Source organism: Vespula pensylvanica, chromosome 1 (genome assembly GCF_014466175.1).
Source record: "Vespula pensylvanica isolate Volc-1 chromosome 1, ASM1446617v1, whole genome shotgun sequence".
Lineage (NCBI taxonomy): Eukaryota > Metazoa > Arthropoda > Insecta > Hymenoptera > Vespidae > Vespula > Vespula pensylvanica.
The window spans coordinates 6,420,299-6,435,298 of record NC_057685.1 but is presented as its reverse complement, the minus strand read 5'-3'; the positions used below and the strand labels follow the sequence as shown (position 1 = coordinate 6,435,298).

At 41.2% G+C, this 15,000-nt stretch overlaps 1 protein-coding gene across 3 annotated transcripts in view; it reads left to right on the top strand.

The window, feature by feature from the left end:
• Window positions 1-7,092: 7,092 nt before the first annotated feature.
• The window catches only part of LOC122626942, a 23,503-nt gene continuing 15,595 nt past the window's right edge, over window positions 7,093-15,000 (top strand). For 2 of the 3 annotated variants that reach the window (XM_043807584.1, XM_043807566.1), the window contains exons 1-2: window positions 12,836-13,292; window positions 13,524-13,754. In XM_043807584.1, coding sequence (XP_043663519.1) covers window positions 12,980-13,292; window positions 13,524-13,754 — 544 coding nt within the window. In that variant the 5' untranslated portion in view covers window positions 12,836-12,979. Of the gene's footprint in view, window positions 7,290-12,835; window positions 13,293-13,523; window positions 13,755-15,000 lie in introns of those variants that run through there. The other variant, XM_043807574.1, reaches the window with a different exon arrangement.

Here is a 15,000-nt window from a genome sequence, read left to right as displayed (position 1 = left end):
AGGAATAGAAAAGAAAAGGAAGATACAGAAAATAGCAAGGAGGTCGCGGTATCCCGACATTTTCATCCCTCTTTACTTTCATCCCTCCTTTTCTTCTGTCCTGCTTGTCAGAAGTTGACAGGTTCGACGAGGAGGGTATTTGTCATACGTCGATAGGCGTCAGAATTGACACACTCGGCAAGTGTGCGAAACGGAAGTGGCGTTGGGGCGTCGCTCTTAGTCGTTTCTTGTCGTTTTCGTCGTCTTCGTAGTTGTCGTCGTTGTCGAGCAACGAACAACGCCACGGAGGGTCTGAGGAGGAGATGCTAGCGGATAAATATTTGAGGAATTTGTCGTCGCGGAAGAACGCGCCCGTTCGGAGACCTATCGTTTGTTTGGCTGCACGCTATAGTAAAAAGGATTTCAGTCAATTGAATGTTAGTAGTGGTGGTAGTAAGTAAGAAAGGGGAGGATGGGTGAACTAAATCGAAGGAAACAAAATCATAAATAGGATCGACGAAGCGAATATTTTCGCTAAAGGTACTTGCTACTTTTTAAATATTTCTCTTTATTCTCTTTCTCTCTCTCTCTCTCTTTCTTTCTTTTTGAAGAGATAATAATCAAGATGACAATTGTCTTGATAATCATCTGGCAATACTTAAATATTAATAAACATTTAATATTAATATTAATCTTTTACAAACGAGAACTTCTTCAATTGTACATTCCCGTAACTGGGATGTATATTTTTTACAAAGAGAGATTATTTACTAGTCAAGTACACGTATATAAGGTTTGTTATTTATTACGAGATCCGATATTATTATTACCGCTGTTGTTATCATTATCAGTTGTGTATAACATCGTCGTAAACACTGCTTGTACGATCGCGTTCGTTCGCGTAAGTAAAGATTTAAATAAAGCGATAATTATTCAAAATTAAATATTGCATTAATTTCAATAAAATTTGTATGATGATGTAAATGTGTTAACAAATACTAATCAATTAGTTAAGAAATATGTGGTTACATTAAAAATTATTTGTCATTATAGACGAGGCGATTGAAACGCAGGCTTACGCATAATGATAGAAGAAATTGAATTTTCGTCGTCCATCGGGGAAAAAAGTGGAGATTCCCTGATAAATTAGGATCACTTATCGGTAGAAAAATTTTTTTCCCGAACTTTTGTCGTCGAACGTACGCGACATATACACACATACACATAGATACGTATATATATATATATATATATATATATATATATATATATATATATGTGGACAGAGGAAGAGAGAGATGAAACTCGTGCTCGCTTCTCTATGTATGTATGTATGTATGTATGGATGTATGTAGCCTGTAACGGATAGAGATGGCGCCTGCGAAAAGCCTGGGTACCCGGGGTAAAACGAGCCTGGGAAGTTCATTAATGGATTAAGAGTGCTCGATCGATACGATTAGCGCTGCGTGACCAGCCATTTCGGATATATACGCTACACGTATCCAAACTTAACTGAGAACCTATGATTTTAGTTGAACGAGTAGGCGCCCTATATACGATACTCTAAATAGAATAATAAGATCGTATAGATCTCGTTCGTTTCCCGAAAAGTTCGGATTCGTTTTGAATAGCGACTAAAATTTACAAAAAAAAAAAAAGAAAAGAAAAAAGAAAAAAAGGAAAAAAAAACGACAGAAAAAAAAAGAAAAAGCTATCAGTCCTCCTCATTCTCGATATCGATCTCGTTCGGATTGATATGAGTATCGTGTACCATGCATTTCGTCCCCTTCGTTCTCGTATGGGGGTTGAATTTTAAAACTACCCCCTGGAGAGAAGTAGCACCGACTCGGCGTGTCTCGTCCTTCGAAATCAGACTACATGCGGTCCTGTTGTTGCGTAAGAAAGTACAAGTCCCTTGGGATACTGTCTTCGATATATCCGTTTCTTCGGTGGCTCGTTTTAAGCTTATAGAAAAATTTTCCTAGAGTTCTCTATCATTTTATTTTCTTTTTTCTTGTTTTTTACTCTCGTACGAAATTTCTTTCGTACAATATATCATGGATACGTTGTTATGATGACATAGCACGACGTATTATAAGGAACATACATAAAAAGAGAAACAAACGATAGGACAATGTAAAAAAGACAAATTCTCTCAAGAAAAATTCCTTAAGGGAGTTTAGCCTGGACACACAGTTTTCATGAGTTTAGCGTCGATATCTCGGAGGTCGTCGACGTCTACCTCCAAGGTAGAAAGCTCGAAGCTCGTTGCTTGGTGACCTCGTAGATTAAAGAGGAGTACCAAGTAGGAGTAGGTAGGTAGTAGGTAGGTAGGTAGTACGTCGGTCCCAAGCGACCCTTTACGCCCTGCCACCTTTCCACTGTTGGAACTATGCGATCTCGAGTCGGTAAAACGAGGAGGACGAAGAAGTTAAGGGCTGAGGAAGGCCTCGTGCCAAGGGGGAAGGGATCGAAGGACTGAAGGAACGCGAAGGAAAGGTGGTAAGACTCACGGCAGGCTGGTGGTTGTTCGGAGGTTTCAAGGTGGAGCTCTGCCTCCTGTCGTGGCTCTAATAAGCTACTCCCTCAACCTCTTCTTCCGAGCTGCTCGTTCCACCTTACGACCCTTACATCCCTTTACGGGCGTAGAGGGCAAGCTTGCAATTTGATAAACTGTCACGATCGTACGCTTCTATCTAGAAACTAGATCCAGTGAGAGAGACAGAGAGAGAGAGAGAGAGAGAGAGAGAGAGAGAGAGAGAGAGAGAAAGAGAAGGAAAGGGAGAAAGAAAAAGGATAGTGAACCTCTTGTCCATCGAAATTATCCTCTCGTTTTTATCGAGAAATTTCATTACTCGCAACAAAATTTTCTTTCTCCTTAACTTATGGCAAAATTATAATAAACAATAGGTTATACTTTCGAATCTCGAAAGCTTCTTCATTTCCATGCAAATCCGACGGCAGTCAGTGTGATTTCTGTGGACGAGATTTTGAATTTGAGGAGAGAGAAATAGAGAAAGAAAGAGGAGGAAAAAGTGATAGCATTAGTAGTTAGTTCCGCGTCGATGATCGTGTTTGATGAAGCCACCGAAGTGTTCTAGTGGGTGTACGGAACGATACAGAGCGATCTTATTCTTTGTTAGAATTTGGTTAAAAAAAGTTGGCCGATGGATTCTCATCCTTTTCTCTATTCCTTCCTTCCCTCTTTCTCTCTTTCTCTTATTATTTTTTCTTTCTTATTATTTTCTTTTTTCTTTTTCCTTTCTTTCTTTCCTCCTCTCTCCTTTTTTTCTTGGTGCAACGCAAATGGACCGATCGATTTTAGTACGTTTGAAAAAGACGAGAAGTAAAGGCGAACAGCACAGCTGGTTCTGACGAAGGACACGGAGACCGAGAGATCCAGAGGTAGCTCCTTTGGGAAATGATACCACTTTGCAAGGGACGAATGGAAATGACCCTAGAATCGCTTCTGCTGCGTTCTCTCTTGGGTCGTTCTTGGTCAAACCCGATGACGACTACGAGGGATTGGAACTATTCTGATTAAGAATTATCGTTACTGTTTCATTGATTCTTTCTTCTTTTACTCGTTTATTGAATTTTATGAATACGAAGATAGGTTCCGTTCGAGTCCAAAGACTTGTTCGACGTAACCAGGGTAATCGGAGGTTGCTCGGAAACGGTGAGAAAGTTAGGAGAGGTTGTGAGTGAGTGTGTGAGAGAGAGAGAGAGAGAGAGGGGGGGAGAAGGAGAGAAAGGAAAAGAGAGAAAGAGAAAGAGAGAGAAAGAGAGGGAATTCGTAGTAAGAGAGACATTACACGCTATTCCTTTGGATGACGAGTCGTCTCTTGCTTCTGACAAACCCTCCTCTTCTTCCTCTTACTACTCCTCCTCTTCCTTTTCTTCTTCCTCCTCTTCGTGTACGTCCAAGAAGACATTACTCTCTACGAGACGTTTCCATCATGGACGATTTGTTCATGTTCATCTATCTTTCGTCTACTTTTAATAGTACAAAGGAACTTCCTTTTGCAATTGCTCTTAATAACTTCTCGATCTCCAACTATCTAACATCTCTGCCTTTTTTTTCTTTCTTAGAAATAGATATATAGAGTTTGAATAAAAAAAGGAAAGGAAAAAGTATAAATATAGTAAGAAGCAAAGTTTTGTCCACCTAAAAGATAATATCGGCTGTGTTAGTTCGTTCTGAAGATTTTCGGTAAAGAGATATTTTAATTATGCTAAGTGGTGGCTCCTCCATAGAAGAGGAGACATTTTGGACGACTTCGCCGGTCATAATATTTAATCGCTACCCGTTCTATCTCCCTCGAGCAATGACGATCCTAAGAAAAGTTTAGTCCTTCACTTAGGCTGAAAATATATCGTCCGATTTGTACGACATGTGTTACCCTTCATTCGATCGATTCAACTTGAACGAACAATATTTTTTTGCTTTACGAATATAAATATTTTCTTTTTCATGCAATCGTTATTCGAATGCGATTAAAAAAACACGTTTTTTAAATGCTCCATCGAATTCGATGAAATCTTACAAAGTGACAATAGATTTTCAGTGTTGAGAAAGGCAGGAACCCTTCCGATCTTAAAGATTACGAAACAAACAAGAGCGCGAAGCCGGCAAACCGGGGTGACGACGTTGAACGGGGGTGGCACTACCCCTTTAAAAGCTCGCCCTATGAAGAGCGCCAATGGTATTCGCGAGACGAGTGCTCCTCGCTAAAGGGAACGATTTTCTGTAAAGGGCCGAAAGAGAACACATAGAGGAAAACGCATGACGTCTGTGTTCTCCTCTCGAATGATTTCTCTTGACTTTGAAGATCGAAAAAGATAAATAAAAAGAAAAAAGAAAGAGAGAGAGAGAGAGAGAGAGAGAGAGAGAGAGAGAGAAAGAGATTTTAAAAAAAAGCGAAGAAAGAAAATGAAAAAAAGAAACATGTAAAATAAAAAAGAATAAAAAGTATAACGCGTTAGTTTCGAATCGTTGTTGAACGCGATAACGCACTTCGAAAATGAAATCAGCCCTGATTCAACGATCCTTTATTATCTACGAGAAAGCGAATTCTCGAATCGCTATATAATCTCACCCTCTTTCTTTCTTTCTTTCTTTTTTTCTTTCCTTCTTTCATTCTTTCCGTAACTCACCGTGACCTCGTCCCACCGAGTTTTCCACAGAACGTAGAGGGTTGGGAAAGAACGCTGTAGGGTGGCGTTTCATTTTTTGACACCCGGTGTATTTGATTCCACCCTTGTAATAAACCCCAGGGGTTGCCACCCATGGATACCTCCTGCTTCTCTCTTTCTACCCCCCGTATATGTCATATCGACACCTCTCACCCTCGATGGGGTGAGTGACTGCTAGGTAATTTGCTTTCTTATTTTCTTCGCGAGGAGTCTTTCCTTCTTTATTCTTCTCTTTTTCTCTCTCTCTCTCTCTTTCTTTTTCTCCTTTTTTCACTTTCGTACTCTCCGTGGTCTCCTTTCGACAATTTTCTTTTCGATATAGACAGTTGATCTCGTTGGGAATCGTGCGAGAATTAAATCAGAAGATGAACGAGTTTTCGTAACCCCATGTACCGTCTACCATCTATTCTCCTATTCTAGTGTCTTGAAGAATAAAGAAAAAAAAAAAAAAAAAAGAAAAAAAAAAGAATCATCTAACTATAGAACGTCTATTCGCGACTGTAGGAAGGCTCCTTACACGCTTAATTCGCTTGCTCGAAGTACAAGCAATACAAGAACCCACGTTATCGGGTCTACGTCGATCCGACCTAACGAGATTGTCGAGCGAAACCAAAGGAATAGCGTTAAGGAGAGCTCGGTCTGGAGGAGGTGATTCAAATCAGATTAGCCAGTGAGACGAGTAATCGGAGTTGGGCTTCTCATCGAGTTCTTATACGGACGATAGTAGCGTTTTCATGATCAGATTTATTACGACACGAGAACGACGCCGATACTACCTTATATTTTGTATTACTATTCTTCTTGAAAGTAATATAAAATAATCGAAAGATGAAAATATCATGAGAAACGAATGATTATCCTGGAAGCTTAATAAAACATTTTTGACATCAAAATGCATACCGATAAATATAATAATATCCTACTATTTAAAATATATAAACTTCCTTACAAAGAAAAGAAAATAATATTATATAGAAAATTATGAGGAAATGTTTTTGATACTAACAAGATGTCGAATCAACCGATATAAAGAAATAAAAATAGCGAGAGGCCGAAAATTCCAGGAGATCCGTCGACGTCCGCAAAACACAGCGGTGGTGGTAGTGGCGAAGGATGGAGGCAATAGTAGTGCTAGTGGTGGTGGTGGTGCTGCTGGTGGTAGTGGTGGTGATAGCAGTGGTGGTGGTGCAACCCTTTGGAAGCATCGTCGTGCCAGCCACGCCGTTCTTTCGTCTCCGCGAGAACAAGATCGAGGGTGTGAGACAGAGACAGAAATAAACGAGAGATAGAGAAAAAGAGATAGAGAGTGAAAGACAGAGACGGAGACAGAGACAGAGACAGAGACAGAGACAGAGACAGAGGGAGGGAGGGAGAGAGAGAGAGAGAGAGAGAGAGATAAAGAGAAAGAAAGAGAGTAGAAGGGTATGGGTTGCCTTCGTGGGGGACAAAACTCACCCTAAGAAGCCTTTAAGAACGCCAAGGCGGTGGTACCGCTGGTGGGGTATAAAAGTAGCCGCATGCGCGTTTCCGTGAAAAAGTGCGGCCCGCCTCCGGTACCGCCTCCACCGCCTCCACCGTCTACGACGACCCTCCACCCCCTTTTCGCGAGAGTCTCGAGACCCCCAAGACCCCCCAAGACGTCTCGGCTGGCCCGAGCTGCGGCCTTTTTCGAGAATTACCTACGGCCAACGTGTCCTAACTCTCTGCGATTAGCCTCTCCTCTTCTAACGTTGCCATCAACTACTTCTAGGAAGTGTCGAGGAGCAAAATATTCGTGCGATCGTCAGAGTTCCAGTGTCTACTTAAAGAAAGAGAGAGGGAGAGAGACAGAGGGAGAGAGAGAGGGAGAGAGAGAGAGAAAGAGAGAGAGAGAGAGAGAGAGAGAGAGAGAGAGAGAGAGAGAGAGAGAGGGAGAGATCGTGTTCTCAAAGAAAACATGAAATCTCATATATGAAATCGTGAATTATAATAGAAACAAGTGATATCTAAACGGTGTTAGTGTCTTCATTTAAGTATAGTTCGATATGTGAGATATATGAATAAAATTATTTCTACGTCGACGGACAGTGACGTGAGTGTCGATCAGTGCTGATCCAGGATCAGATCTTATTACGGTAAAACGACATTACCGACCGAATGCGGATTATCGGCCGAGATCGGTTCACATTTTAGCGCGCTTTTTGATTATACGTTTATACGAGAATTTTTCTCGAGTTTGTTTTGTCTCTCTTGTTTTTCTCTGATCTCTCTCTCTCTCTCTCTCTCTCTCTCTCTCTCTCTCTCTATCTTGCTCGCTTTTTCTCTTTGTGTGCGTGTGTGTGTTTGTGTGGGTGTGTATATATAAATCTCTCTCTCTCTCTCTCTCTTTCCCTTTTTTCTGTCTCTCGTAACGAAAAATGCACGAGCTCCAATTATTTCTTGTCGCTCTACGGGGTGACAACAAATCCTGCTGATCTAATTGGTCGCTAGTAGGTAATTGTTCGGCCCCGATAATTGGTCCAATTAATTTGAACGGAAAAGTGCGTCGATAATCGTCCTGCATTCATCGCCGCGCTGGTTACGTGGACCGTGTCGGATGCGGGTTATAGAGTATCGTTACCGTCGAAAGGGCATCCGACAGCGAGAGAAAAATAGTCGAAATTGCGTTTCGAAGGAAGAACGGGTAATACCAAATAGTGGCGAAAACCAATCGTTTTTAATAATGATGGCCGTCGAATTATTTCACCTCTTCTGTTTATTTCATTTAACGCCGACGAATTACGGTACGGAACGATTCAAAAAAATCTTCTACCTCATATATTTCGCTACTAACGAAATCGAATTCTATGAAAAATGGAGAGGAAAAGAGAAAGAAAAAAGCTAATCATTTTATTTCAATTCGAATTAATATCGTACATTCTCGATTTGTGTTAAAGTTGGTAGAAATACGAAAAAGAAAAGTATCTTTAGCTTAGCTTGCCGTTAGTACTTATCGTCCCTTCTCCCATCTAACAAAAACACAGTTGAACTACTTTGAAATTCTCTTGGCATACCAATTCTCACCCTAACTTTTGTCCTTCTCTCTCTCTCTCTCTCTCTCTCTCTCTCTCTCTCTCTCTCTCTCTCTTTGTCTTTGTCTCCATCTTACTAAGAGTCGAAAACTTTTGAAAATAATTTATGCAAAAGCTTCGAATTATCTTCTATTTACATTAATTTGCAAAACTCAAGAAAATTCCAATTAATCTAATCGTCATAGTTTAATCGAGCATGTATCTGATTCCTACAGTCACTTTTAACTCTCATTCTTTCTAACGTTTCCATTCTCAATTCCACGAGATGTATCAAAGAAAAAAGCAACTATATATAGAAAACACGAATCGTAAGTGGAACCAGCTCAACAAAGTGCATCGTTTAGGGGTCTACGTATTGTTAGCCATAGGGGTGCAGGATTATATATATACATACAGGGGGTTAATATATATCCATGTATATATAGGGGGTTCGAGACTCTCTCTCTGTCTCTCTCTCTCTCTCTCTCTCTTCTCATTTAGGGGTTCTCCTATAGATACGTCATGATCGATAGTCTCGTTGTCAGCGCTCGAAAAAGTGACGAGTCTCGCACGTTCTCTCGTCTAGTTCCGTTCGATCTCCCATATTAAGTTGCTAAAAACTAGTCGCAAAAATCAAGGATCGAACGTAGTGATAAAGTATCGCGTCGCAAGAAAATATCCGTTCCTTACTTTTTATATTAAAATAATTTCCGACAATCACGAAAGAGGAAAGAAAATATGTACAATATGATTCAACGTCACGAGATTTTCGCTTTATAGATTATTAATTTAATCATTTGTTTGGTTATTTATCGGACGAAAGCCGGAAGGCGATAAATCGAGCCTCGAGAGCAAACAAGTAAGATAAACGATTAATCGTACGTAAATGCGATTACATAAAAAACGTCGTAACGCAGGGCGACGCGTTGCAACGTAACGCTACGGAACGGAACGAAAAGCGACGGTATTGGATGGGTACTCGTAAATCTGCGATTTAACGTCGAGTCGCGTTAGAAATCATTAGGAACGGTGTTAGCTTTATAATATGTATTCGAATCTTGAAGGCGACTTATTGCGAGAAGGGATGTTAAGAGAAAGTATCTCTCTCTCTCTCTCTCTCTCTCTCTCTCTCTCTCACACACACACTCACTCATTCATTCTTCTCTCTTTTTCTCTTTCTCCGTTCTAGTCATCTCACTCCAATCTTCCACCCCAACTTTGCCTTCTCTTTATCTCTTTCTCTTTCTCTTTCTCTCTTTCTTTCTCTTTCTCACTCACTCGCTCGCTCAACAGCTTGCACCCTCGAAGAGAGGAGCCCCAAGCATCGCGCAACCCCCGGTATATACTCGGTGCTAAACGCAACTACACGAGGGGGCCTTTCTGCCGTCTTTGTTTTCCCTTTCTTCACAGTGTCGTTTCGCAGTCTCGCGCGGCGGGGCGGTCGTTGAACGACGGAAGCAGGAAGGAATAGACGGGAAAGAAAGATAATACGACGTCGCCTATGTTAAAGGAAAAGAACACGTGGACGACGATATTTTTTAGTTCCTCTCTAGAACTATACGAAAGAACGAAGAGATTCTCTCGGCGCATGATTTGAAAGATCGAACGAGTTGATCTGTTTAAAAATCCGTGTATGAGAGAAAGAGAAAGAGAGAAAGAAAGGTATATATATATATATATATATATATATATATATATATATATAGAGAGAGAGAGAGAGAGAGAGAGAAAGAGAGAGAGAGAGAGAGAGAGAGAGAGAGAGAGAGAGAGTATAGTGAAAAATCTCATGGACAAACGAGCGAACCAGTGATCGCGGCTTTACAATGTGTTACTGCGTGTTCGGTTTTTTTCCCTGAAAAAAAAAGAGAAACGAAACAAAAAAAATAGAACAACAACAACAACAACAACAACAACAAAAAGACAAATAAAGCGACTGGCTAACGAGGTAAAAATGCGTAACCGCGCGGTGATTTTACGGCAGGTCGCGATATAATCGATAATAATGGAATAAGTAATTAGCTCGATAGAACGGTGCTAAATATACGAACCAATAAGAGATATCTAATATCGAAGAGGACATGTGGAAATCGATTAATATAGAAATCGTGTGGTCGATTACGAATAGTTCTTATTAACTATCCGAAACGAATGAACTAACGAACAAACGAACTAACTAACGAACGAACGAATGAACGAACGAACGAACGAACGAACGAACGAATGACGATGATGATGATGACGACGGTTAATTTTACTTTTACGCGGTCAGATCCGTCGATATGTTTAATATAACCCATCGTAATTCAGGCCACAACCCTTTCCATCATTTCGAGTATCACCAAAAAGCAATGACGATGATAATTATTACCGATAAATTACGTAACGAGCGAGTGATCGCTTGTATACGCGTTCGTGATACTTATCCGCGTTTTAACGATCGAATGTAGAGTAATCCAGTTGGTTATAGTCGTCGTCGGAAATTAGAAAATTATATCGATAATTGATCTATTCTTGAGTTTCTAAAATTCAAAAGGAGAGAGAGAGAGAGAGAGAGAGAGAGAGAGAGAGAGAGAGAGAGAGAGAGAGAGAAGAAAAAGAGAAAGAACAAAGAGACAGAGAGAGAGAGAGAGAGAGAGAGAGAGAGAGAGGGGTAGAGAAAGAGAGAAATCATAATCGATATGTAAAAGCTAGAACGGAACGAGAAGAATCTTCATGGAGATCATCGAGGAAGACATTCGAGGTTATCCGAGACATCGGGAACTTTGGAGTGACGAAGATGAATCGTAATAAAAGTTCGAAGAGTCGAAAGAAAAGAATAAGAGTCGAGGGACCACCACACAGTGATCAGAGTAAAGAGTAGAGAGGACGTTTGGCGTCATCCGGTGAGGCGTCATTGCTGGCATCAGTAGAGAGAGGAAAAGAGAAATAAAGAGAGAGAAAGAGGGACACATATAGATAGATAGAGAGAGAGAGAGAGAGAGAAAGTGATAAAACGAGAGAGATAGAGAGAGAGAGAGAAAGAGGGAGAGAGAAAAAGAGGGAGAGAGAAATAGTAGAAGAGAAGGAGAAAAGCGAAGAGGAGGAAAGAGAGAGAGATAGATAAAGAGAGAAGAGTGCCAGATAGAGGGAGAAAGAGAGATTTTTCCCCACCGCTTGGAAAAAGCATCCCCCACCAGAGCGAGTTTTAGGGGTGCGAGAGGGTCGGCGGGGGTGGTGGCGGCGCGGAGGAAGAGGAGGAGGAGGAGGAAGAGGTGGAGGGACGAACGGCGGAGGAAGGGGGTTTACCCGGGGTGGTCTCGGTGGTGGCTGGGGGCGGCAGCCTCAAAAATACACCGCAACCACACCGCGCGGCTCCACCGCAGAAGCCGCCATCTTCCACCGCCGAACCGAAACGAGACCGCGCGAGTTAAACACCCTATCCTACCCCGTACAAGTTGCCGCTGCCACCCGCCGAGGTATCGCCAGGTGAACGACTACCTTCGTCATCCTTGCCAGCAGTTCGAGAAACGTTATCAAGACGACCTACGAAGATCTCACTTCGTCTCTGGTTTCTCTCCTGGATCATACAAGTCAGTTACGTTATCTTCTGGATCGGAGGATCTTGGATACTCGTCATGAAGAAATCTTTAAGATCGAACGATTGAACCAATGAGAATTTGTTATTCAATGGGAAAAAAGTGATTTCGTTCGCAGTGTCGTGTTCGGCAAACGTTCTTAACAAGTGTACAAAGCTAAACGAATTGTTCTCAAGTTGAAGGAAGATTCTTTTTTCTTTTTTTCTAGAAGGACCAATTATTATTAGTTGATTTCTGTTGTTCCTTTATTTTTCCTTTCTCGTTTTTCCTTTTCGCGTTCAACGTGTTATCGTTCTCGATTTGTGAGACGGGGTAGGGTAAACTCGACGGACTGATTCAATTCGATACACGTGACAACTGTATGTTTCGTGGGAACTCAACGAACGCGGGTGAATTTAAGCGTAGAGATCTTCCCTGTCTCAGCATACTCTCGATCCTTTAAATTATTTCCAAGTGTGCGATCTAACGACGGGAAGGAAGTTAAAAGTAATATCGGACCGTCTCTCGAGTGCGTTCTGTATTGCGAAGAAAGGAAGACGGTAGTATTGTATATCGTTCGACGGGGATAAAGACGCGAAGAGAAAAAAAGAAAAAAAAAAGGGAAAAAGTTTGAGAAAGAAGAAGAAGAAGAAGAAGAAGAAAAAGAGGAAGTAATAGTAGTACTAGTAGTAGAAGAAGAAGGAAAGAAAAAAAGAAAAAAAGAGAAGAGAGAGAGGGTGGTACTTCCTGTCGATTCCAATAAAACGAATTTTCTCCGCGACTTGGCAATCGAGACGGGAGGAAGAATTTGCAAACGGATGCTCCTCTCCCAAAGCGAGATAATGAAATAAGGATCAAAGGATCCTGGGGTCCGTAGGCCAAGTAAGAGCAACCGAGCAGCATTCTGTATGGCATTCGTTTCTGAAGCCAACAAATCTGATTCCTTCGGGAGAAGCTATCGTTCTTAATGCGTTCTTCCTGATCCACAAGAGTTATCAGTTTGATCGAAATCAGCGAACGCGTGCTTTCTCTCTCTCTCTCTCTTTCGCTATCTCTCTCTTTCTCTCCCCCCTCTCTCTCTCTCAAGTTTCATTCTTCAATTCCGAAGATCGATAAAAGGATTCAATCGATTGTGTTCACCAGTTTGAGCGATCACTAGTTCAAAAGAGAGAACGTACTTTTTCTTATACGAAGTAAGAAAAAACTGATGATCCTGCTCTCATGACGAATCCTTCGCGAGATGTTGTTCGTCCCGAAGATCGGCCTCCTGGCCTAGATTATCCCGATCCTAGATCGGTTCGCGGTGATCATCAAGGACATCAAGCGATTCCAGCGAATCAAATCGGTGGAGCGAGAATACGTAGGACTAGGGCCTCTTCGTCGAGGAGAAGAATGCACCTAGCTAACGACGTGCCTCCTCAAGGTTCTACTAGTGGTAATCATCATTCCGATTATGCACTCACTGCTGATCTACTCGCTGAAAGGACGTTGGATGGTTTGCTTGCTGAACATCCTGGAGAACTCGTGCGAACAGGTAATTTTTATTACATTAAAAACTAGAGAAAGATAAATTAGACGAAGAACGATTAACCTCTTGATTGATTATTTTTAATATCCATTTTTAAAAATCTCGTGGCGATTCTACCTCATCATTGTATAATTTATCATTGGATTATCATGAAGAGTAGGACTCGTCATTTGTGGTCAAGTGGTTAATTAATATCGATGACAAATAGATCAATAAAGCTATTTGTTTGTTCGAAAGGTTGTCCACACGTGGTATGCACAGTTCTACCGTCGCATTGGAGATCAAACAAGACTCTTCCGGTAGCTTTCAAAGTAGTGGCACTTGGTGAGGTCGGTGACGGCACCTTGGTCACTGTACGGGCGGGCAACGACGAAAACTGTTGCGCGGAGTTACGGAATTCCACCGCATTAATGAAGAATCAAGTTGCTAAATTCAACGATCTTAGATTCGTCGGTAGAAGTGGTAGAGGTAAGTGAATATATATTATTGACTTTCGCTAAAGAAAATATTGAAATACTTAGAAAATAATTACATTGATTTAAAATAACTATTCAAGAGAAAATATCATACATCGACTTCGAATAAGAAAAATATTATAACAATTAAAAGATAATTACGTTACGTTTGAAATAATTTTTTAAGAAGAGACATATTCGTTAAACGTACTGATCTATCTTTTTCTCTTCCTTTCTCTCTAATTTGATTTTTTTCTTTTCTTTTTTTAAATTACTCTTCCTAACGTAAGATCTTCAATGATTCACAAGATAGATACATTAAGACAGGGGTGGTCCTAACCGATGGCCTCGTTTTTCCACCGCCAAAAAGCAAGTCCCATACCACGATACGACCATTCGAATCTTCATTTTTAATTCACTGGGTGAATACCACGGGACAGTAGCAAAGCGTGCCGTCTCGCGTGATTTTGGATCTAGAGATTTTTTAATTCTCCCTTTCTCCGCGTATCAATAATTCACCGTTCCTTTCCTTCCCTTCCTTTCCCTAAGAAAAAGAGAGAGAGAGAGAGAGAAAGAGAGGAGGAAAGAAAGACAGACAGAAAGAGATGAAAAATTTTAGAGAGGAGAGAAAAAAGAATGGGTCTCCGAAGAGACCCTGAATAATGCGCGCTAATAATCGCGACCATTACGGACTTAATGCAAACGTCGTGCGCATCTCGAAGAAAATCGCGAATAAGTGGAAGCCTTTCGATTCGGTTCGAAGTAGAAGAGCAAAGTTTCTTTTCCGTTTTTATTTTTTTTTCTTCTTCTCTCTTCTCTTTCCTTTCCTATCGCCCTTTTTCCAAGAAGGGTGAAATAACGTATAAAAGAAAAAGAAAGAGAGAGAGAGAGAGAGAGAGAGAGAGAGAGAGAGAGAGAAAGGTGGGTGAGTGGATGGAGTGAGACGAGGAGAGAAAAGTGATAGAAAAAGAAAGAAAGATACGAGAAACGAGGCGTCCTTTAATTCCTTTAATTCGACCGAGTTGCACCCAACCACTACCACCAACATCACCGCCACCATCATCATCACCACTACCAGTTCCATCCTCGATTCGATCCCTTACTACTACCTTTCGAACTTAACCCACCGACCTCCGTTTCTCTTCTACGATCTCGCGACGTCGAACTTTCAAGAGAGCAGTCGCGAGCGTAGCCTGTTAACGAGGGGCTGTTCGACTTGTTTATGGCAAATTGGAAAAGGAAATTGCGGGGTCCGCGAT